Below are 23700 nucleotides of genomic sequence, written 5' to 3' on the forward strand. Positions count from 1 at the left end.
TTGCTAAATCCCAACTTCTTAAAGGAGAGTGAGGTAAAACGTGGTAAACATGGACCGCAGGTAGGGGCTGGGGTGAGTCAGCAGTAGAGTGCTTGCCTAGCACACAGCGGGTCCTGGTGTTGATCTTTAGCACTGGAATAAACAACTGCAGATAGCCTGGGTGGTTTGGTTGCCTGAGTGCCACCAGCTTGCTGGTGAGCAGGTCTTGGGTCCCTCTAGCTCTGGTTCTATTTTTTTTCTTAAGAGTGCCAAATATCTTAATTTACTGTATGAAACCATTCAGTTCCAAGAAAATAAGTTCATATATTGAGGAAAAGTAAAACTACATTAAGAATTTAAAGCCAAGGGCTGGTGGTATGGCTCAAATGGTAAAGCTCTTGCCTATCTAGCTCAAGGCTGGAGTTCAGCCCACTACTGCCAAGAATGTAAAGCCAAGTCCAGCTTGCTTCTATGTAGTTGTGTGAACTACAGTCTAATAAAGCAGACTTGGGTGATTTTTACATATTTATTTTTGCTCTTTATATATTTATATATAGACAGACCTACGAATTGTAAACTGGTTTTCTTTAAAGGAAGGGAATAAATGGGATGAAAGAAATCATTATACTAACATATGCACAAAGAGAACACTTAAGTTTAAAGTACTTTTTCATTCACAGTACCTTTACCCATCTGATTTCTGCTTTGGATCTCACTGGAATTACATTTTATTCATTTGGGTCTTATTTCTTCAAGTTGGTAGAGCTGGCTTATCCTTGAGGTCAGCTCAAAACAGGGACCCGGCCTTCCTTCTTGTACTCAGTTGACTGTCACCATAGCATCTGCTATGCTCCCAAATGGGACTTTGTGTTTATCGTGGCACACTAGAGGTTGTGGCATGGGCCCGAGTGGGTGTGTTGTTCCTTTGCACATAATAAGAGAGATTCCCTTAGGAGGAAACTGAGTCCCCAGGCTCAGAAGTGGGTCAACAGGTCTGTCTGCCTACTTCTTACCTCAGCATCTTCACGGTGGTTTTGTGGGTCATTGGACATGAACTGAAGAAGGCCAACACCTCTGCTTTAGTCTTTAGTCCCAACATTTTGGGATTTGACCTCTTGTTTTTGTGTGTGTGTGTGTGTGTGTGTGTGTGTGTGTGTGTGTGTGTGTGTGTGTGTGTGAGATCATTTAATGCAGACATTCAATTCTGGGTGAAGTGGGGAGTGCTCCTGGGCAGGTGGGCAGGTGGCTGGGTTGCAGGTCCACACCTGGCCCCAGGAGGGATGCTGGGCAGTGAGTGCTGGCCCAGGCAGGCAGATTCATCAGGGGCTAGGAAGGCTAGCTCTTGAGAGGGCATTTAAACCAGAGCCTGGCTCAGGAGGCAGGGTTGGGCCTGACTGGGGGCTTCCTGAGTCTAGGGGCTGGCATCACTGGAGGCCTTCCTGGGCTGCTAGAACTCAAGGTCCCTGTGGGACTCCAGCAGCCCCTGGAGGCAGGTGTAGAGGTGGTTATTTTGCTCCCCAGGTAGTCCAAGCAGGAGTTGGTGTGGTCCAACGTGGAGTTGATGGCAGTTGCTCTGCTTCCCTGGAGCCATCACCCTTGCCTTCTGCACTTGTCTCTTCTGGCATGCCCAGATCCCCATTAAGGCCTGACACTGCAGGCTCGGGCACCACAGGAGCCACACCACAGTGGAACCTGGCAGTCTTAGCACTGACAGCTGGTACTAGGCGTGTAGTTAGAAGAGTTTAATAGAGTCCCATGGTAGGAACTCTGCTTTTGATTACTTAAAACAAATGTTTGCATACTTTGTGCATGCTAGGCAAGTGCTATACCACTGAGATATACCCCAGCTCTGGAACTGCAACTTTTAATTCCTTTTGATAAAGAAGACTATGTTGTAAATTATGAAATCATGTTTCAACATTTCCAATGGGCTGAAGTAACAGTTTTAAATATTTACCTGTAATCCTAGCTACTTGGGAGGCAGTGATGAGGAGGATCAAAGCTCATAGCCAGCCCAGGCAAATAGTTTGCAAAACCCTATCTCAAAAATACCCATACAAAAAAGGGCAGTAGAGTGGTTCAAGTGGTAGAGTGCCTGCCTAAAAGTGTGAGGTCCTTGCTTATTTTCTGTCCTACAGTTTTGCTTTTCCAGAATGTTGTCTAGGTGAACTAGAACAGTTTATAGCCCTTTGAGCGTAGTGCTATGAGATCTTCTTGGTAGTCACGTGTGTCAGTCCTGTGACCCTTCCTCTTGCTCAGGAGTATTCCACCATCAGCATGGACCACAGTTCATTTACCCACTTCAGTGACTGACGTTTAGAATATTTATGAATAAACCCACCAAGAGCATTTAAATACAGAGTTTTCTTTCTTTCCCCTCCTTCCTTGCTTCCTCCCTCCCTCCATCCCTCCCTTCCTTCCTTTTTTTTTCTTTTTTGCAGTACTGGGGCTTGAACACAGGGCCTACACCTTGAGCCACTCCACCATCCCTTTTTTGTGTTGGGTGTTTTCGAGATAGGATCTGGAGAACTATTTGCCAGGCTGGTTTCAAACTATGGTCCTCCTGACCTCTGCCTCCTGAGTAGCTGGGATTACAGGCCTGAGCCACCAGCGCCCAGCCTTATCTTGTTGTTTTCTATGAAAACAAATCTATTGCAATTCTGAATGTGATTGCATTGAACCTGTAGACCTTTTGGGGAGAATTTGTATCTTTATAATATTGAGTCTTCCAATCCATGAATACGTTATATCTCTATATTTATTTAGGTTCTTTGATTTCTCTCATTAGTATTTTGTAACTGACAGGTACATAGTCTGTATATCCTGGTATTTTGTTAGTTTTGTAACCATTTGGATTTTAGTGCATCTCAGTTTCTCATTGTGCATACAATACAGTTGGTTTCATATTTTGACCTTGTGTCCTGTGACCTTGCATTTTCATAGATTCTTTGGGATTTTCTACACTATGTCTTCTTTAAATAGACAGTTTCTTCTTTCTCATTTGGATGCCTTTTATTTTTCTTACTTCATTGCATTGAGTTGGGCCTCCAACTCAGTGAGTAGAAGTGGTGAGAACTCCTTGCTTTGTTCGCATTATAAGAATGCCTGTGTTCCTATTAAGAGTGTTGTTAGCCAGGTGAGGTGGCCACCTGCAACCCCAGCTGTTGGAAGCAAAGACAGGAGGATCTCGAGTTTGAGACCATCATGGCTACATAGCAAGACCTTGTCTCAAACAAACAAACTCCTGTTGGCAAGAGGTTTTCATAAATAGATGCCCTTTATCAGGTTGAAGAAATTCCATTCTATTCCTACTTTTTTGAGACTTTTTTTTAAATCATAGATCAATGATAAATTTGTTCAGCACTTTTTGTGGCATTATGGGTAAAGTCATATAAATTTTCTTTTGATTTCTTTTTTTAATTTAAAATTTTTTTATGTTAGTGATTGAACCCAGGGTCTTGTGCATGCTAGGCAAGAGTTCTACCACTTAGCTATAGCCCCAGCCCTCAGTTTTTTATCCTGGCAAAATAACAACAAAAATTTACCACCTTCACTTTTTGGTTTGTTTTTTGGCACCAGGACATGGACCAACCATTTTAAAGTGTGGATTTCAGTCACATTAAATACATTCATACTGCTGTGTGTCCATTGCCACCACTGACCCACAGAATTTTCTCATCTTCCCAAACTGAAACTTTTTTCTTTGTGTGTGTGTGTGTGTGTGTGTGTGTGTGTGTGTGTGTGTGTGTGTGGTACTACTAGGGTTTGAACTCAGGACTTCTCACTTGCTAGGGATACACTCTACCACTTGAGCCACTCCTCTAGTCCAGTGGCCAATGTTCTTAAAAATACCAGGTACCACCAGAAATCTGGGTAAACCTCTGAGAATAAGCAGACCAATAGAAAAAAACAACTTGGCAAATTTTGAGTGTGTTACCTTTATAAAATGGAGATATGTCTTGCAGAGTAAACATAATGTTAATCATAATATATAAAATGCAAACCACCTGGTGTATTAAAAAATGGCCAAAGCTGGATGCCGGTGGTTCAAACCTGTAATCCTGGCTACTCAGGAGGCAGAGATCAGAAGGATCACGGTTCAAAGCCAGCCCAGGCAAACAGTTCGTGAGACCCTATCCTGAAAAACCCCTCACAAAAAAGGGCTGGTGGAGTGGCTCAAGGTGTAGGCCCTGAGTTCAAGCCCCAGTACCAAAAAAAAAAAAAAAAAAAGGCCAAGACAGTAAATTCCATATTACGTGTATTTTGCCACAAGTTTTCCAAAAAGCCAGAAGCCAGCCAAGGGCCATCTTTGTAAGCAGGGCCTTTTAATGACCAAGCTTGCTGGGTTCCCTCTTTACTGCATGCTGCCTTAGCATTTGGTTAATTTAAGTTCTGGCACTAGTATGTTACTAAAGCCTTGGAGTTACTTTTGAAAATGGGAGGTGTGAGTCTCCCAACTTTGTTCTTCTTTCTCCAGATTGTTTGGGCCATTCTGGGTCCCGTGGGTTCCCATATGAATTTATTTCAGGAACACCAAGTTGGTTTCTGCAAAGAAGTCAGCTGGGATTTTTTAGGACCACACTGAATTTTTATATCTTTAGGGAGTGTTTTCATCTTTTTTTTTTTATAGTTCTGGGAATCAAACCTAGCGCCTCACTCGTGCTCCGAGTGCAGGCTTGTATTCTTTTTGATGCTGTTGGAAATGGAATTATTCTCTTCATTGCATTTTCAGTTTGCTCATTGCTACTGTTTAGAAGTGCAGTCATCTCTCATGCTGCCTTGTACCCTGCAACTTTACTCAATTCTTCGTTCCAATAGTATTTAGGATTCCTTGGAATTTTCTGCTAAAGATCATGTCCTCTGCAAACAGAGACAGCTTTACTTCTTCCTTTCCAGTTTGATGCCTTTTCCTTAATTTTCTTACTAATTGCCCTGGCTAGAACCTCCAGTACAATGATGAATACAAGAGGTGAAACCAAACATCTTGTCTTGCTCCTTTTCTTACTGTGAACAGATTCAGAATTTACCATTAAGCATGATGTTCACTGTGGATTTTTGTACACTTAGGATATTCCCTTCTATTCTTATTTAACTGAATATTTTTTGTCACAGAGTGTTGAATTTTATTATGTACTTTTTTCCTGTTTATTAAGATGAGCACATGACTTGGTGTAGTGAGGCAAACCTATAATCCCAATCATTGCAGGTTTGCAGATTTCTCTGTTCCAAATAGTTTTTGCTTTTTGGTGTTTCAGAGTTGGAAAGCAGAAGTCATTTTCTTGCAGGGAGTTCTGGAGCACTATCCACTGACAAAGGGCAGTAGACAGCTCAGGAGAAAACCACTAGCCCAGGCTACAAGGTTGGAGTCTGTTGACAGAAACCAGGAGCTTCTCTGCCATCATCATTCCCATAATGGCAGTTCTCATGTAGCACTGCAAAGCAGGGCAAAGTTATTTTTTATGGAATCAGTAGCTTGCAAGAAGTGAGAACTGAGCCAGGTGAGCCTGTGTTCTAGGGTGCATTTCCTGCCTGTGGCAGCTTACAGACGTGTCTCTCCACGAGCAGACCAGGCAGGCTTGCCCTACTTCCTTCCCCGTCTGCCTTGTTCTTGGCCAGCTAACCTGGTGGCATGGATGATCATCCACCAGCGTGCTTGCTTTTGCCCCTTTCCCCAGCCCGAGAGACCCAGCACCGATGGTGAGGAGACGGCAGACAGTGTGCGTTTGGTCAGCATCCGCACCCTCTACCTGGTCAGCACCACGGTGGACAGGATGAGTGACGTGAGTGTGTGTGCACCTCAGCAGAGTCTTAGTTCCAGGCCTGCTGCTCCTCCCTCCTCCTCTCCATGGTTTCCCACTCTATCCTGTGACTGAGTACCCTTCCTCCTCTTTATGCTGGGTGACAAGTGAACAGCAAAGTAGATATTGCAGTCTCTCTAGGGCAGCATCCGGGCAGCACTCTGAGGCCCTCTTAGCCTCAGGAAGACAAAGCTCTCTGTCCAAAGTTGAGCTCCTCAGGCTCTGCACTTGTGGGTCTGTCTGGCCTTGCCCCAGAGAGTGGCTCCTCCAGGGGTCTTCCTGGAAGCTGCACTCACCCAGCCCCACAGACCAGACCCCTCTGCTCCCCCAGGTCCTCTGGCCCTACCTGTTCGAGTTCCTCACCCCGGTGCGCTTCACTGCAGCCCTGACCCCACTCTGCAGGAGCCTGGTGCATCTAGCTCTGAAGAGGCAGGAGGCAGGGGCAGACACCTTCCTGGTTCAGTATGACGCCTACGCCCACGGTTCGCAGGGCTTCGGGGCCTGCCTCACCTCAGCCCCCACCCTAGCTCTCTGTCCTTGAGCAGGATCCCACCCCATCTGTGCACACTGCATTTGATCCCCAACCCTGATCCTGAGCCTGTCCTCACCTGGTAATTGTTTCCACGTCTCTTGTCTAGCAAACCTCCCGTCTCCCTACGCTGTGACCACGAGACTGCTGGTAAGGGAGCCTCACTCTTTCCAAGTGCACAACTGGTCACCACCCCTAAGTGGGAGACATTCAGCTGTTGCTAGTCTGGCCCTGGAGCCCTGGAAAGGGGTCTCCTCTGTGTTCCAGAGTCCCTGTCAGTCCACCTGGTGTTCCACATGCAACCCTTACTGCCTTCTCAGTGGGGAGTTACCAGTCACCAGTGTTTGCCAGACCTTCCTTCACCCCAAGGCAGCTTGCCCCTGTGCTGGTTGCTGTGGACCTTGGAGCTTTCCTGCCACATCTGCACCAAAGGCCAGGCCTGAGCATAGGTGCCAGATCCTATCTCCCCCTCCCTCAGGTTGTGTCTTCCAACCCTTACCTGGGGGATGGACGGGGGGCAGCCTCACTGCGTCTCCTGAAGGTTCTGCACGGGAGCATCCACCCTTTGCTGGGTCAGCGGTGGGAGATTACTGTGCCCCTGCTGCTGGAGTACCTGGATGGTGAGGCCAGGGGGTGATGGGGGCTGTGGTCCTGGAGGAGGGAAGAGCCCACCAGCTATTCTTAACTATACTTCTGCCAGGTGGCAGCAGGGCTTGCTGGTGCAGACTGGGGTTTTATAAGTTGGAAGAAATCATCTTAGTTGTGGTCAAAGAAAGGGCCTGACATCCTGAGGCTAGACAGGGCTCTCTGCTGGTTGCCATCTGGGAGCAGCGGACAGTGGGCACAGCCCAAGGCTGGGTTGGCTTCTGCTGCTGTGCTTTTCTTGCTCTTTCCAGGAGCTCCAGATGAGGGGGAGGTGCTGGGCACTGTGGCTCTCACTTGTGCATGTTGGGACAGGGCTGCCTGGAGGACCCAGGTCAACTGGCTACTATCTGGTCATTTCAGAACACACTAAGGAAACACTGTCACAGAAGGAATGGGAGGAAAAGCTGCTGGTGGTGAGATGAAACTGGGGGCCTGTCTGTGCTGGCACTGAGACATTCTCAGCATGGACGAGGGAGCTGGGGGACAGTGCTGGGAGGCTGCACCCTCCTAGGGGCATGGAGCTTGCTTCTACCTGATGGCGTGGCTTGGGGAGGGGCTCAGCAGCAGGGCATTTTCTGGGGTGAGGACAGTGGCCAGTCTCACAGATTGCTGTGAGACAGGGCTCTCACCCTCTAGCAGCCAACACCAAACTAGGGGTTTTTGGTCACCTTGGTATGGATCCTTCTCTCCCCCTATCTGTGGGACTAGAGTCTGTGCCCAGAGTCTGCCGCATCACTGCCCACTCAGGGCCTGCTCTGCTGTCCCATGCTTCAGCTCAAAGATCACTGAGGTCATCATTTGGTGACATGCCCAGGCCTCTGGCCCCTCCCCAGCTACCCTCTCAGTGGTGCCCTTGTCCACAGTTCCTGCGGGACACTCTAGCTGTCATTTCTGACAACATGTGGATTTGCCAGCTGAGCCTGGAGATGTGCAAGCAGCTGCCCTCTTACAGTGGAACACCCCAGGAGAAGGTGAAGGGAAGGGCCAGCTTGGGATCTCAGTGTGGTCATCAGGCTCCAGTTCCTATGCTCGTCTCCCATGACCTGGTAGCCTGGGAGAGCCAAGAAAAGAAGGGGTAGTGAGCCTCCTCATAGCAGCTGGGAGATGGGGAAGTCCTCTGCCTGCCTGTTTTTTTTTTTTTTTTAAAGGATACAATTGAGCTTCAGTTGTTTTGTTTTTTTTAATTTTTTTGGTGGGACTGGGGTTTTTGAACTCAGAGCTTTGTCTTGCAAAGTAGACTTCTACCCTTCGAGCCACACTTCATTCCTTTTTGCTGTGGTAGTTTTTTTTTTTTTCCCAGCTCTGGGGCTTGAACTCAGGTCCTCACTTGTGCGAGGCAGACATTCTCACCACTTGATCCACTCTGCCAGCTCCTCTGCCTGCCTCTTGTTCCTCAGTTGTGGCCCAAGACTCATCCCTTGATCCTCACAAGGGTCCCTCCCAAGTCCAGTTGGCAGTGCCCTCTAGCAGCAGTGCCAGTGGTAGCACAGGTGTCTGTATACTTAGGAGTTAGGCACATGTGTTCTCTAACTTTGTTTCAGAACTTCCTGTATAAATGCATAGGAACCACTCTGGGTGCTACTTCAAGCAAGGAGGTTGTGAGAAAACACCTGCGAGAGCTGCTGGAGACAGCCAGATACCAGGAGGAGGCAGAGCGGGAGGTGGGAAGCCCCCAATGCCTAGGACTGCCTGGCAGTGGTCACCTCCATCCTCTCTCGGGTGGCCTGTCAGCATGTGCACGTGTGTATTGTGAGCATATGTATAGGTATGCACATGTGTGCACGGTGCACTGTCTGCAACCATATATGAGTGCATGTGTTCATATGTGTGTGTGTTCCACCCCACACAGAACACATAGGTTAGCAGGGCCTCCCTGCCCCAGAGTGAGCACACCTGTGTGTCTCCCCAGGGCCTCGCCTGTTGTCTTGGGATCTGTGCCATCACCCACCTTGAGGATACCCTGGCACAATTGGAGGACTTCGTGAGGTCCAATGTGCTTAGGAAGTCCATTGGAATCTTCAGCATTTTTAAGGTATGGAGGTCACAGTCCAGGATGGAGGAATGGATGGGGAGACTGTTGTCCCTGCAACCACCCTGCAGTTCAAGGTCTTGAGAGTGGAATAGGGGTCCTGCTCTTGAGAGCAGCTGTGTCTTTTCACATGATTGAGGCTGGGGACTGAAAATGTAGGCTTGGCATGGAGTAGGAAGATGGCACCCTGTCCTGTAGCAACTTTACTTTCTGGGTGAAGTTTCCTTCCCCTGGGCCTGAGATCCCTCCCCTGGGCCAGTGTTCCCTGCTCAGAAGATGGGGCAGAAGACCTTCTAGAAGCAAATCTAGCTAGTGACCAATGTGCCACCGTGATGAGAGGGGTTCGGGGTAGCTGGGATAGTATGTTAGCTTTCCATCACTTTGACAAAATACTTGAGAAAATCAGTTTTGAGGAGGAAAGATTTATTTGGCTCATGGTTTCAGAGGTTTCAGTCCATGTTGGCTTGGCCTGGCTGTTTTTAGGTGAAAGGGTGAGGTGGAGGACAGCTGCCCACCTCATGGTGGACAGGAAGCAGAGAGAGAGAGCTCAATTTTTTAACAAAGCCCCTCCTCCAAGAACCCAAGCTATGAATCCACAAATGGATTAATCCATTGATGAGGTCAGAGCCCTCATGATCCAATTACCTTCAGAGGCCCCGCCACTGAACACTGCTGTCCTGGGGACACATGAGCTTTGGGGATATTTCAGATCCAAACCATGGCAGGTGGGGAGCCTGAAAGCTGCTCCCTACTGTGTGGCCATTTTATCTGCATCCATCTTTGCCCAAGCAGAGATCCTGTTCTTACCAGAGCAACTGCTGTACTCATAGCCAAGGCCTGATTTAAGGAAGGGACGGATCACCCTGTCCATCCCTACCCCAGGACCCTGTTGTTCCTCTCTTCTCTTCTTTTGAGACAGGGTTTTGTTATGTAGTCCATGCTGTCCTTGAACTCACAATCCTCCTGCCTCAGCCTCCTGAGTGCTGAGAATACAGGTATGCTCCACCATACCAGCTCTGTGTCTGGTGATTGCCCTAGTTATAGAACTTCAGGGCTGGCCCAGGTATACAAGCCCTGCCCACCCTCTCTGGTGCAGAGGTGGACAGGAACCCAGGATAGAGGGCTGGTCTGGAGCCACAACCCTGCTACCTTCTAATGGCCTCTGCTCTTCCACCTGCTGGCCCTTCCTACCATGTTTCCACTACCTCATCCCTTTCTCTCTTCCACTTGTTCCTGGTGGACCTGTGTTAGCCAGCTGACCTGGCCTGCCATCCCTGGATGGCACACTGAATTATGCCTCTGGTGTTGGTGGATGGCTCTGGTCCTTCCAGGACTAAAGGAGTTCAGAAACGCATGGTTTCTGTCCAGTGCTTCCTATGGGAGAATTGTTAACTGAGTAACCAGCATCCTGCTGATTCCTCTGCCTGGCAGGATCGAAGTGAGCATGAGGTGGAAAAAGTGAAGAGTGCACTGATCTTATGTTATGGGCATGTGGCGGTGCGGGCTCCCCGCGAGCTGGTGCTGGCCAAGGTGGAGTCGGACATCCTCCGCAACATGTCTCAGTGCTTTAGCACCAAGGTGAGTGCTTTGGCCATTTGTGGGGGCTGGTCACATGACACTGGAGTCTCATGTTTTAATTATTTCACTCTTTGTTGTTCAGGTTCTGGGAATAAAGGTAGAGACCAAGGTACAGTGTGTAGGAATCGTGTGGAAACTGGTTTTCTCTCTCTCCTCTGTGCTGGGCTTTGGGGCAGAGCCAGACCCTGAGCTCACTGGGTTTCCTGGCCTGGGCCTGGGAGGAATGCTTTACATATGGCTCCAGGGTCTTCTTCCCGCTTCCCTTTGGAGTAGCTTCTCTTCCTGGGGCTGGCCTGCCACCTGTGGCTGAAACCCCCCACAGCCCAGTGACAGTCCCGAGGATTTTCTGGCTCTGCTCCCTGATGCCTCAGGGATATCCCTCTCTAGACCCCAGCAAATGGCTAGGGGAGGCTGAGCCCAGAGACAGTGAAAATGGGTTGCAGGTTCCCCTGGCCTCACTAACATGTTTCCCTTCTGATATCCCTGGCATTAACCTGACCTCTCAGGGAAATTGGCCCTTTTGAAGAGCAGAACCTTCTGGGGCAGGCCAGGATGGTGGGGCTCTTCCCAGTTTCTTGTTCCCTATTCTGCTAGAGCAGGAGGGGCTGGCCTTCTGTGTGCTCAAGATGGCTTCCCTCATGCCAGACAGCCCAACAGTGAGGCTCTCTGTCTTGGGTGTCCAGCTACACCACACAGTACCTGCTCTGTGGACTGCCTGCCCAGGACCTTGACCCTGGGTTTCAGGGCTCCTCTTTGGCGAGGAGGCTGATGGAGAGCTTCACGATCACAGTAGCCACATCTCTGATTGCACAGGGAAGAAGGGCGTGTGAGCCTCTGCTGCTGTTCTCAGCCCTTTAGCTGCTCCAGGTTGAGCAGCACTGGGGATGGGGTTGAAATATTCCTGCAGCCAGGTGTTCCTCCAGGACCCAGCTCTGAAGCTGTGCCTTGTCCAGAGCCTGTGTATGGTCAGCCAGGCTGTCTGCAGCAGCGCACAGGCCAGTGCCTTCTACTTCTCCAGGAAAGCAGAGCTGGTGGCACAGATGATGGTGAGTGATGGGTGGGTGCTGCTGGCAGGCAATGGAGAGTGACCCGGAAAGATCTGAAGGGTGAGCATGTGGCCTGGGGACATAAGGAGGAGCTCTGTGAGTTTTCCTGTGCCTTGGAGGCCCCAACCACTCCCTCAGGGTGAGAAACAGACTAGCACTAGGAGACACTAGTGCCTCCTCCAAGAGCCAAGTTCTGTGTTCCCTCACCCAGGAGTTCATCAGGGCGGAACCCCCGGACTCTCTGAGAACACTCATTCGGAAGAAAGCCATGTTGGCCTGCACTTATCTGGTGTATCCTTCCTTAACTCTGTGCGTATCTGTGTTTTCATGCATGTGCTGTGCGGGGTGTAGCTGTGAGCCTGAACTATCTGAACATGGCAGTGACTGTTCAGATCCACACAGGCCTAGAGGTGTTTGGGGGACTGGGCTAGAGAAAACCTGGCACAGGAGTCTTCACTTGGGGCCCTTAACTTACGACTCAGCAATTTGGAGCCGGCACTGGAAGAACAGGCACAGGCCGATGTGATCCATGGTTGCCTACACAGTGTCATGGCCCTGCCTCCTGAGTCCAACGGGGAGGACAGTATGTGCCAGGAGGTATTGTCATGTGTCCCTCAACTCATGCCTGTGACCATAGTGGGAAGGCTATTGTAGATGGTGGGGTCATGCCTGTGACCAGGTGGCCTGGCTGTCCTTCTAGCCCCTGTATCTGGACACCATGCATGCCCTTGAGGATTTGCTGACGAGCCTGTTGCAGCGGAACATGACACCTCAGGGCCTGCAGCTCATGATCGAGGTGAGCAGTGGGTGTATACTGTGGTGGGATAGGGTTGGGGTGGGGCTGGCGTGCCACCTAGCTGCCAGCCCCTTTTCTGTTCTTCCGCCCACCTCCATGGTACTGAAATGGAGAACATGAGTCCTAAATATGACCTTCTGACCAGCTGGGGCTAACAAGATGGTGAGACACAGGCCCTGTCACACCACTCCATGCCTTCCAACAATGTAGTAGGCTAGGACAGCACCAGTCCCTTGCCTACACACCTGTTTTAATAGAACTGGTTTGCTGTCAGTCACCAGGTGGACAGTGTCTGTGATCTACATAGAACAGAGTGGTGGCAGGGGCTTGCTGCAGTAGGCCTTGATATTGGTGTCACACTGGGTCCCCTGCTTGGCTCCCTGCAGCTCTAGAAGGGTAGCCTGGTGGGGACACTGAGCTAGTCCTCAGGGAATGGGCTCATCCTCCTGGGATGCCTCCCAAGCTGCCACCTGTGTGAAGCCCCCTCTTCTATAGCACCTGAGCCCATGGATCAAGTCTCCGAGGGGCCACGAACGGACACGGGCAGTTGACCTGAGTGCCTGCCTGCTGCAGTACTTCTTGGAGCACCTGCACGTCAGTGTGAGTTCTGGACTAGGCTGTGATGCTGTTCCTTGCTGCATCCATACTCCTTCCCTGGGTCCCTCTACTTGGGAACAACTGCCTGTGGTCCTCATATCCCAGAACACATTACAGGCTCCATGGCCTTCCTCCTGCTGCTTCTCTAGCTTGTTCCACAGTCCTCTCTGACATGGATGGAAGACCTGTCTTGGCCAGGAACTGCCCTGGCCTCAGGTGGGGTTGAGCCAATGGTGCCCAAGATGACATACCCAGATCTTTACTGCCAAACTGCTTGGTTTGACTGACAGTGTTTATTTTTTTATCATGTTCCAGAAGCATCTGCCTATTTGTGTTAATGAGAACTATGTAGTTTCTGATAGTGGCACAGACACCGGATTTTTACAAGCATCTCTTTGTTACTTATCATGATTATTGAGGGCTTTTTCTCTTGGAGTTGTGTTTGTTATGTGTCAGAACTTTTTCATTTTCTACGTAGCAAATCTGGTGGTTTCTTGATTGGCTTGCATCTCCGTGCATTCTTAATGTACTTTTACCACCATATGCAGGAGGATTAGGTCTGGTCAGCTGAGCAGATCCTATGCTGGTGTGAAGGGAGAAGAAGCATACTGGGGGCCATAACAGCCACAGGGAGGACCCAGGGCTGTAGGGCACAGGACACATAGCTCTCCCCAGGTCCTGGTGGTATAGGACCCCCACCATTCCTCCTCTCCCGCCACATACTGTCTCCACTCCAGGCCCTGGTGCCCTTCCACAACTTGGGCCTCCTCGTTGGACTCTTCTCCCCACGATGTGCAGACACATGGCCTGCTACCCGCCAGGAGGCTGTGGGCTGTGTCTATTCCCTGCTGTACTTGCAGCTGGGCTATGAAGGTGAGCTCTGATGAAGGTGTAGGGGGTTGTGGTTGGCAGAGGGGCTGGAAGGGATCAGGCATGGAGTTCAGGCTGTAGGATCACCAGCAAAGGCCTCAGCCCAACTCCTTCTGCATCCTTAGGCTTCTCCCGAGACTATCGTGATGACATGGCTGAACGGCTCCTCACCCTCAAAGATGGCCTTGTGCACCCTGACCCTACCATCCTCTTCCACACCTGCCACAGCATAGCCCAGGTAGGAACACCTGCAAACCAGCAGTGTCTGCAACTGAGAGGGACTTGTGAGGGAGCACCTGACACCTCTAGCTCAGGGGCACCTGGCTGATGGGTGGGAACGGGTTTCATCCAGGGAATTTGTCAGTGGCCACATCTGACCAACACTGCCCATGTCTCCCATGCCTACCTGCTGCAGGGCACCACAGCCCATGCAAGAGAAAGGTGCTCTGTGTTGGTGAGACCTTGGCAGAGGCCCAAGAGGGATCAGGGTGCATTAAGGCCTAGCTGGCCCAGTGACTGCCTGCTGCCTGCACTTCCACCTGACCTCTACCAAGGATGGGGGGGCGGGGCAGTGCTCGTGTTTGTGTGAGCAGCTCTGAGCTGATGCTTACCAAGAGCCACCCAAGCAGGTCACCAAGGGGCCGTGGCCTCTATCTTGCCCTCAGAGGATCCAGAGGTGGGCTCTGCCTTTGTTTCCTACTGGTTGAGGTGCTTTGTCCCACTGTATCAGGAGGCAGCTTTATGGGTCAGGGTTTCCCCTTCATGCCCCATGTCCTCCTGCCCTCCCAAGCATGGTGTCCAGCCTGAGTCTTCCTGCCCATAACCTGTCCGGTGTCCACTTGCAGAGGCCCAAGTCTCAGGTCCCAGGCAGAGGAAAATGGAAGGGACGGGGTCACTAAGGCTCTTTCTGGGGGGACTTGGGTGTTGGGAAGGAAAAATCCAGCCCTGAGCCAGTCAAGGTGGAGCAGCAGCTTTGAGGTTTAGGATCAGCCACTGTGATATCTTTTATCCTCTTTGTTGTGGGTTTTGTTCTCTCTTGACTGTGGTGCACTTTCCTTGCTTTTCCTCCTTGCCTGTTTCCTAAGCTAAGGTGAGAAGAAAAGGAGCTTCTGTCCATTGCTTACCTGGAGAGAGGAGCTAGGTTGTTCCTGGGGCACTCCAGTGCAGGAGGGCTGCTGACCTGCCCTTGACTCACTGAGTTTTAGACAGTTCCCAAATAGCCCCAGGAAGAACCTGGCACTCCCCTGGTCAGAGTGCCCTGCTGTGTCCCCAGCCTTGCAGCTGCCAGGGACCACCTTCCTGGTATAGCCCCACACTGGGGCTGGGAGGGTGGTAAAGGGCCCGAGGCAGGAAGACTTCAACCCCCTGAGAAACTACACAGAAAGCAGTTTTGTTTAGGGGCCAACACCTCTTCTTTGTTTTTTTCTGGCACTCTTTTCCCAGATTATTGCGAAACGCCTCCCGCCAGACCAGCTCATCAGCCTCTTGCTCACCATGTTTGAGGGCCTGGTAGACCCTGACAAGAACTGCTCCAGAGCAGCCACGGTCATGATCAACTGCCTGCTAAAGGAGCGAGGCAAAGTGCTATTGGAGAAGGTGAGGGTGTGGGGGCAGGACCAGGGTGGGGCGTGTTGTGGGGGTGGGCCTGTGGGGGGTGGGGCTGGAGCCAGGGACCCAGTTGCTGCTGGCCTGGGCAGAGTGGGGCTGAATAAATGGAGCCTCACAGATCTGCTCCCTTTCACTTGGGCCTGATAAGGAAAAATCTTTTTCTTATATCTGAAGACAAGTTAGAATTTGATAAAAGCAACTCTGCTAAGAAATTAAGAGGGAAAAAAGAAATCAAAAGAAGAATGCAAGCCAGGTGCAGTAGTGCCTGCCTGCACTTCCAGCTATTTGGGTAGCTGAAGCAAGAGGATTGATTGTCTGAGCCCTAAGCTTCAGCCTTATTCTGGACACCAGGCCCCCACACAGAGGGCTGCTGCTCAGCCCCATTGCTCCCTCGTGCAGCCATGCATCTGGAGGGCCTCCAGCTGCACACCTGTCCTCTCGTGGTTGTTTCTAAATGTGCACTGGAAGCAACTGCAGCCATCCCTAGGTACTCAAATATGAAGTGAGGTTGAAGCATGTCTCTCTGCTCAGTCCCACCTGGCTCTGATGGGCTGGCTGGCTGGCTGTAGAATGGCTGTTAGAGAATCTTGGAGAGGCAGGGCTGGGTTCCACTGGGAACAGAGGTGTCAGGAGTTCACATAGACATCCATCCACAAGCCAGTTCCGAAGCTCCTTCCCCACTCCGTTTATGTCCATGTCACAGCACCACACAAGTGTCCTGGTTTGTGGGTCTGCAGGTAATGTTAGGGTGAGACCATCCACGTTCCCACACTGACCCACTGCTTGCTTCTCACTGTGAGTGTTTCACCGGTTCATCTGCCTCCTCTGAGTATCTGGGCAGTCCCCGGTCTGGGCTGTCTGAAACAGAGCTGCCAGGGTCCCTGGGCCTGAGGGCATATCTCAGGCAGGGCACACTGGGGAGCAACAGCATTGCTGAGCAGGGTCTGATGGGTAAGCATGCCCCAGCAGCGTTCAAAGCTCTGTTTCCTGTACTTTTCTGGTAGGCATGTGTTGTTTTGTGTTAGGGGTTTAGTTTTCATTCTCTGATGACTAGCATATTGCTGGCTGCTTGGATGCCTTTTGCCCATTTTTCCAGTTTGTTGTCTATCCTTTTCTTATTGATTTATGGGAGTACCTTATGTATTCTGGATACAGTTCTACTACTGGATATATGTCAGGAATGGACAAGCAGGAACTTGCCAGTGGAGAAGAGAGGACAGTGTCCAACAGGACCCTCAGGCCTGGGGAGTTTCGTGTCGTGTGACCTCTAGAGAGGTATAGTGACCAAGTGCCATTGTGTGGCTGATAGAAGAGGCCAACGGTGTGGAGATGCTGCCTCATGGGACCCAGGAAAGTGAAAGGGGCACACCTGTGACATTCGGGTCCACCTGGCACACGTCTAGGTTTTATTCTGAATGCATGGGGCACTCCAAGTCAGCCATCAGAAGACCCTCAGCAGCAGCTCCTCTGTGCAGATAGAAGGGGAAGAACCAGGCTGCCGGTGGAGGCCACTAGGTGTGGTGTTAGTTCTGCTGTGTTTATATTCTACATTTTGCTTATCCATCATTGGATGGTGGACACTTAGGTTGAATCTACCTGACTGTTGTGAGTTATGTGGCAGTGAACACAGGTGCACTAATATCTTTGTGTGTGTGTGTGTGTGTGTGTGGTACTAGGGATTGAACCCAAGTCTTCTTGCTAAGCAAGAGCATTACACTTGAGCTGTGCCCCGTAGTCCTTTAGTTTTTACTTTGTTTTTGAGGTGCGGTGTTGCTACTTTTATGGTCCTGGCCTCCTGCCTCTGCCTCCAGAGTACTAGGGTTATAGGTGTGAGCCACCACACACAGCTCACAAATATCTCTTCACTTTTCTGCTTTAGATTCTTTTGGATGTATACTTAGAGGTTTGGTTGCTGGGTTGTGTGGTAACTCTATGCTTAATTTTTTGAGGAACCTCCATGCTGTTTTCCACAGCAGCTATACCATTTACATTCCCACCTGCAGGGCACAAGGGTTCCAGTTTCTCCGTGTCCTCTTCAACACTTGTCTTCTTCTTATAGTGGCCACCCTGATGGTGTGAGGTGTCTCTCACTGTGGTTTTGATTTGCATTTCCTGGTGACAATGGGGAACACCTTTGCATATATTTTTGGCCAGCTGTGTATTGTCTTTGGAGAAAATAAGTCCTTAGCACATTTCATAATCAGGCTATTTGATGTTTTTGTTGTTAACTTGTAGTTCTTTACATACATTTTGGATATTAACCCCTTAACAGATATCTAATTTTCAGATATATGCTTCATTCTGTAAGGTGCCTTTTCACTCTGATTTGTCCTTTATACCTAGTCCATTTGCCTATTTTTGGTTTTTTGATTGCACTTTTGGTGTCATGTCTGAGATATCATTGCCTGTTGTCATGAAACCTTTGCCCTGTTTTCTAGCTTTGAGTCCCTCTTTTCTTGATACAGCCAGGTGCCCCTCTAAGGGCCTGACATACTGAGCCTGTCACCATGGCCCAGCCAGGAGCAGTGTTGCTGACCCCCCACCCCCCTACTTAGACTTTTTAATAAGTATTTATTTATTTAGTTAGTTTTGGTGGAACTGGGGTCTGAACTCAGGGCCTCATGCTTGCTAGGTACTCCATCAGCCTACCCTAGACTTTTTATGGGTCTGCACCACAGCATATTGGTCACACTTGATATGCTGTTTCATGGGCCCATCAGGGTCATAGACACCCTCCTTTATTTTTTCTTTTTCATTTTCCTTTTTGTTCTTTGAGGCAGGGTCTCACTATATAGCTCACACTAACCTCAAACTCACTATGCAGCCCAAGCTGGCTTTGAACTCATGATCCTTCTACCTCAGTCTCCCCAGTATTATGATTATAGGTGTTTGCTCTGCTCCCATGCTTGGCTAAAAAATCTCCTTTTTCTCGCCTGTCGTGAGGTATCCTGGCAGGGAACTATTAGAGTCTGATGCTGTTAGATGTCGGGACTCTCTTGCCATTGAATCAGGAAGTATAATACCAGCAGGTGACATAGCTGGGCTGAGCCCTACCCAATATGATATGATGGTGAATAAAGCACACTGTAGACTGAGTGTGGAGGCAGCTGGAGAACAGCCAATCCCCCAGGGCCTGTGTTGGATGGCGAGAGGGGAGGGTCTTCTGTGGGTTGAAGGAACATGTACCAGAAGCCCAGGAAACACCAGGAAAGGGGGGATTCCAATTAAGCAAACAGCTAGGAGTGGAAAAGAGATGCTCTGTGAAAACAGTCTGCCAAGTACTCAGAAAGTTAGATCCAGAACCACACATGACCCACCAACTCCAGCCCTAGGTACATACCCAAGAGGACTGAAAACATGTACCCACAAAAACTTGTGCACAAATGTTCATAGCAGCAGTATTCAAATATGTACCAGTTTGTGAATGAGTAAAGAAAGTGTAGTCCATCCATACAATGGAATAATACTTGGTCATATGTAGGAATGAAGCACTTAACACGTGCTACAGCAGGGATGAACCTTGAAATTATCATGCCAAGTGAAAGGAACCAGACACAAAGGCCACGTTTATGTGAAATGCTCAGAATGGCAGCTCCACAGAGAAGAAGATAGATTCCTGGGGCTGGGGAGGGAGATGAGCATGAATGGTCACGGGGACAGGATTTCTTTTGGGGTTATGGAAATGTCGTGAAATTGGCTGTGTGGTGGGTGCACAGCTCCATCAGTTGCTAAAAACAGTCATGATGGGCAGACTTGGAGGCTTCTGGACAGCACTCTGCAAAGATGTGTGAACAACTGGCCCAGACCAAGCTCCACAGGGCCTCAGGGCAAAGGAGCAGGGCCATAACCCAGAGGCGGGTGCAGGGCTGGCAAAGGTCTAAGCAGTGGGATGTGAGCCTGGAAGGTGTGGGACGTGGGCTCTGCCTGGCATGGTGGGCAGCTGGAAATTCAGCAACCTTGTGAGACCAGGTAGACCTTGCCTACCTGCTCAGGATGCGCTGAACTTGAGTGTGAGAGCAAACACTCAGAGGTTCTAAGCTAGGAAATGGTGTGGAAACAGGCTCCACCTGCAAGGCCTTCCACACCTAGCCTCTGTCCTCACAGTTGGTGAAAAGTGCTTTGCAACAAGCCTATCTGCAAAAGTCACTGTCCTGAGAGCCAGAAGTCTCAAAACTTCCTTACTGCTAAAATTTGCAGAAAGAGGCTGGGAGGGTGGTTCAGTGGTAGAGTCCTTGCCTACATGTACGAAGCACTGGGATTGATCCACAGTACCACTAAACTTCCCAAAAGCACTTGGCAGCAAACGGATTCCATAGGACTGAGGCAGCCAGCCTGTCAGCGGTCCACAGCTGGGCTGGGTGTAAAGTGGAGCCAGGAGATAAAGGCAAAGGAATTCAGGTGGATAGTAGGAGGCTGCTATGAGTGAGCTGTGAACTGAGTTGGCTGGGGAGTCATCCACTTTCTGCACTGAGGTCTTAGATAAGTCCAATGTCGACACGCTTACAATGCCTCTGAGCACAGCAGTGGCTCCCCACATTCTTTGCTCCCTCCACAGTGCCCCCAGTGCCACCAGACACAAATGGAGGGGGTGGAGCCTAGTCATTTGTAGGGGAGGAGGGAAAACTGGGGGGGAAGGGGTTGGAGTCTCTTCCAGCTGGCTGCTCTTGCTTTCTGAACTTCCTTCTTGGCTTGGACAGGCTCTTCTCATCTCTCTAGTTGCCCAGGCCGTCTAGTGGGTCCCTTGGCCACAGATAAGAAGTGACTCCAGAGTAGCTCGAGTGGTAGAGCACCTACTTAGCAAGCATGAGGCCATGAGTTCAAACACCAGTGCCACAAAAAATAAGTCTCCTTGAGCTGGGTGTTGGTGGCTCACACCTGTAATCCTAGCTACTCAGGAGGAAGAGATCACGAGGATTGAGTTTCAAAGCCAGCCTGGGCAAATAGTTTGTGAGACCTTATCTCGAAAAAATCCATCACAGAAAAGGACTGGTGGAGTGACTCAAGGTGTAGATCCTGAGTTCAAACCCCAGTACCACAAAAAAAAGAAAAAAAAACTCTAGTCCTGGGCACAGTGTGCCAGCTGCCCCAGGGGACAAGTGTGACCACCCCGTTACAGCATTCTCCAGTCCTGCAGCTTCAGTAGTGGGGGGTCACCATGGCTGGGACTGGAGAGGAGACTCACAGGCCAGGACCCCCATGGGCATCAGGGATCCACTACACAAGATTGTGCCTGGTTGGGTGCCAATGGCTCACACCGGTAGTCCTAGCTACTTGGGAGGCAGATATTAGGAGGATTGAGGTTTGAAGCCAGCCCAGGCAAATAGTTCGTGAGACCCTATCTCAAAAATACCCAACACAAAAACAGGGCTGGTAGAGAGGCTCATGTGGTAAAGTATCTGCCTAGCAAGTGTGAAACCCTGAGTTTAAACCCCATTACTGCCAAAAAGAAAAAAAGAAAAAGACTGTGCCTAGACCAGGCCCACATGTTGGAGGCTGGTTGGGGGACTGTAGAACCAGACCTCTGGGCTTGGGGTAGGTCTGGGAACCCTAGGGCCAGAATCTTCCCCACTCACCTACCCACATTCCTCAGTGTGCCTGATGCTTGCTTTTTGCAGCAACAGGACACCTGCATATTCAGGCAGATGTTGCCCGCAAGTCCCACATCCTCCTTTTCCAAGCCTGGCTCCAACCTCAGTCTTACTTTGGGGTCCATTGCCTCCTTCTTGTCCCCTATCCCAGTCTGACTCCTCTAGGACCCTGCTAGGGTCCTACCTCTAGCAGCCAAAGGCTGGGTCACAGGAGCACTGTGCAGCTTAAGGTGCCTCCAGGTTCTGTTGGCCTAGTGCTCAGCCCAGCAGCCGTCCCCCTGTACCCTGGTACCTTGTGCCCCATACCAGCTCCTGGGCCCTCACCTGCCAGTGGGTGCTTACCTCTATTTTTTTTTTTTTTTTTTTGTGGTACTGGGGTTTGAACTTGGGGCCTACACCTTGAGTTATTCCGCCAGCCCTTTTTTATGGGTTTCCTTGAGGGAGGGTCTCAAGAACTATTTACCTGGATTGGCTTCGAACCATGACCTTCCTGATCTCTGCCTTCCTTTGTAGCTAGTATTACAGGCATGAGGCCACCAGCACCTGGCTTGCTTTCTTTCTTTCTTTCTTTCTTTCTTTTTTTTTTTTTTTGATCTTGAGATCTAACCAGGGTCTTATGCATGCTAGGCAAGCACTCGACCACTGAGCTTCAGCCCACTTGTCTCTTTCCATGTGGAATCTGAATCTGGTTCTGATATCAAAGTTCTTAGTTGGTCGTGGGGTTGGCCTGGACTCTGTATAGGCTGGTGGCCAGCAGTGAAGACTTGTGGATCTGTAGGGACTCCCTTCCACATAGCTCAAGCTAGTGGTACTCACCAGAGACATCTGTGGGTCCTGCGCCTTGGGCCTGGCATGGGTGAATGAATGCCCTGGGCCGTCCCAGCTGTACAGCCTAACCATCCCATCTACAGGTACCCGAGATTGTGAGCGTGCTGCGCTCCAAGCTACAGGAGACCCAGGAGGAGCATGTCCTGCCAGCTGCCCAGCACAGTGTGTACCTCCTGGCCTCCCAGCACTGTGCAGCTGTGGTTTCCAGCCTTCTGGGAAGTCCCCTGCCATTTGACAGGTACCCAGTGCCCACAAAGGAGGATAGGGAGAGAGGAGTAAGGGGCCCATCCCCAAGAGTGGGCACAGGAAGGGCCTCAGTAAAGCTCTGGAGAGGGACAGTGCTCATGGGTGCCTGAGAGGTGGGGCCTTTCTTCACATGACCGTACCAGGAGCCAAGAACCATGGAGACTCATGCAGAAAAGCTGGGGTGCAGAGGCAGGTGGGGGCTAGGGGAGTGAGTACCATGGCAGGTAGGAAGAACTCAAGGCTGGGGTCTCTACAGGGGCCTGCACCTACCAGGCTCATGGGCACTAGGAGAGTGATTCCCGGAGGCCTCCGAGCTGAGCGAGGTGGTGTTGCTCCCTCCTGTAGGGACATTGCCCTGTTATTAGCTAGAGTGCCCTTGAGTATCTCCATCAGCTCTCATTCTTTTTCGTATGTTTGGAGGCTGTGCATCAGGAGTGAATAAACTAGTGTTTTGTTCCCTGGTGACCTACTTTTTGTCCATGCAGGTGACTTTGATGCATTTGTCTGATACCTGCTTTCCTTTCTCTTAGTGTCTGCCTTTTTACATTACACTGTTCCTGACTGTTCCTTTTAAACAGTGAAGAGCTACACTTTATTTAATTTAATTTTTTTTTTTACAGTATGGGGGATTTGAATTCAGGGCTTTGTGCTTGCAAGGTGGTCCTCTACTGCTTGAGCCACACCTCCAGTCCAAAGAGCTGTATTTCACGGGAGAAGTAGATTTAAATCCACTGTCTCTGCCTCTTTGTCTCACCTGTTGTTACTTTTTAAAATATTCTTGTGCTTTTTAGATAGACAGGGTCTCTCACCATGCTGCTTCTCCCACTCACTTGGTTTGGCCTTCATACATTGTGGTCGCCCTAAAAATGCCTCAAGTGTCACTGACCAGGCCCAGTTTCTCAGACTTCATCGGCCTCCCTATACACAGAGCTGTGGTTTCCTGCAGGTCCAGCACTGTCTGAGCCTCTGTCTGCTGCCTTCAATGCCTGACTTTCATATGTCCTGGTCCTTTTTGGCCTAGACTGAAGGAGACTTCCTCTGGAAAAGTCTTGTGTTTGCTTCTAGCAGCCCCTAGGGATCCTCCTCCCCTGCCTCAGGTCCTCTGTGTGCAGGACCTGATTTTTCTTCCTGTCCTTTATTGCCAGTTCTGTTTCCAGACCCTTGAGATCAGAGAAAGGGGAAAGTTCAGATCTGAGGTCAGAGTGCCATTTCCCTCCCTGCTAGAGCTGAGTGGGGGTATACCCAAGCCCTGTGGAGCTCTGGGGGAGGGACACAGCACAAGGCAGTGGTGGGCAAGGACTCCCGGCCTGGTGGTGCTGCGGCCAGCAGCAGCAACCTGTGATGCTCCTCCCTCCTGCTCCAGCCACACTTGTGCCCTGTGGCGGGCGCTAGCCGTGGAGCCCAGCCTCACCACCCAGGTCCTGGGGCTACTCCTGGAGAAGATGAGCAGGGACGTCCCGTTCAAGGAGAGCAGGACTTTCCTGCTGGGCAGCACCCCTGACCGAGTGGCTACGCTGCTGCCCCTTGCGGTGAGTAGGAGCTCCTGGGGCCACCTCATACACT

General features: G+C 50.3%; 1 protein-coding gene and 1 pseudogene across 15 annotated transcripts in view; one reads left to right on the forward strand and one right to left on the reverse strand.

Annotated features, from left to right (window-relative positions):
- Positions 1 to 23700, forward strand: part of Mroh1 (maestro heat like repeat family member 1) — a 74218-nt gene that overhangs the window by 43849 nt on the left and 6669 nt on the right. For 11 of the 15 annotated variants that reach the window (XM_074069441.1, XM_074069437.1, XM_074069448.1 and 8 more), the window contains 20 exons: positions 5655 to 5759; positions 6109 to 6259; positions 6416 to 6456; positions 6785 to 6926; positions 7312 to 7364; positions 7815 to 7922; positions 8493 to 8612; positions 8861 to 8983; positions 10412 to 10558; positions 10641 to 10667; positions 11482 to 11604; positions 11816 to 11895; positions 12087 to 12201; positions 12305 to 12400; positions 12896 to 13000; positions 13735 to 13870; positions 13993 to 14105; positions 15311 to 15463; positions 21975 to 22129; positions 23501 to 23666. In XM_074069441.1, coding sequence (XP_073925542.1) covers positions 5655 to 5759; positions 6109 to 6259; positions 6416 to 6456; positions 6785 to 6926; positions 7312 to 7364; positions 7815 to 7922; positions 8493 to 8612; positions 8861 to 8983; positions 10412 to 10558; positions 10641 to 10667; positions 11482 to 11604; positions 11816 to 11895; positions 12087 to 12201; positions 12305 to 12400; positions 12896 to 13000; positions 13735 to 13870; positions 13993 to 14105; positions 15311 to 15463; positions 21975 to 22129; positions 23501 to 23666 — 2259 coding nt within the window. Of the gene's footprint in view, positions 1 to 5654; positions 5760 to 6108; positions 6260 to 6415; positions 6457 to 6784; positions 6927 to 7311; positions 7365 to 7814; positions 7923 to 8492; positions 8613 to 8860; positions 8984 to 10411; positions 10559 to 10640; positions 10668 to 11481; positions 11605 to 11815; positions 11896 to 12086; positions 12202 to 12283; positions 12401 to 12895; positions 13001 to 13734; positions 13871 to 13992; positions 14106 to 15310; positions 15464 to 21974; positions 22130 to 23500; positions 23667 to 23700 lie in introns of those variants that run through there. The other 4 variants (XM_074069445.1, XM_074069447.1, XM_074069450.1 and 1 more) reach the window with 3 other exon arrangements.
- LOC141421256 (bublin coiled-coil protein pseudogene) lies at positions 1391 to 5610 on the reverse strand (annotated as a pseudogene).

The sequence above is a fragment of the Castor canadensis genome, chromosome 3, assembly GCF_047511655.1.
Source record: "Castor canadensis chromosome 3, mCasCan1.hap1v2, whole genome shotgun sequence".
Classification (NCBI taxonomy): domain Eukaryota; kingdom Metazoa; phylum Chordata; class Mammalia; order Rodentia; family Castoridae; genus Castor; species Castor canadensis.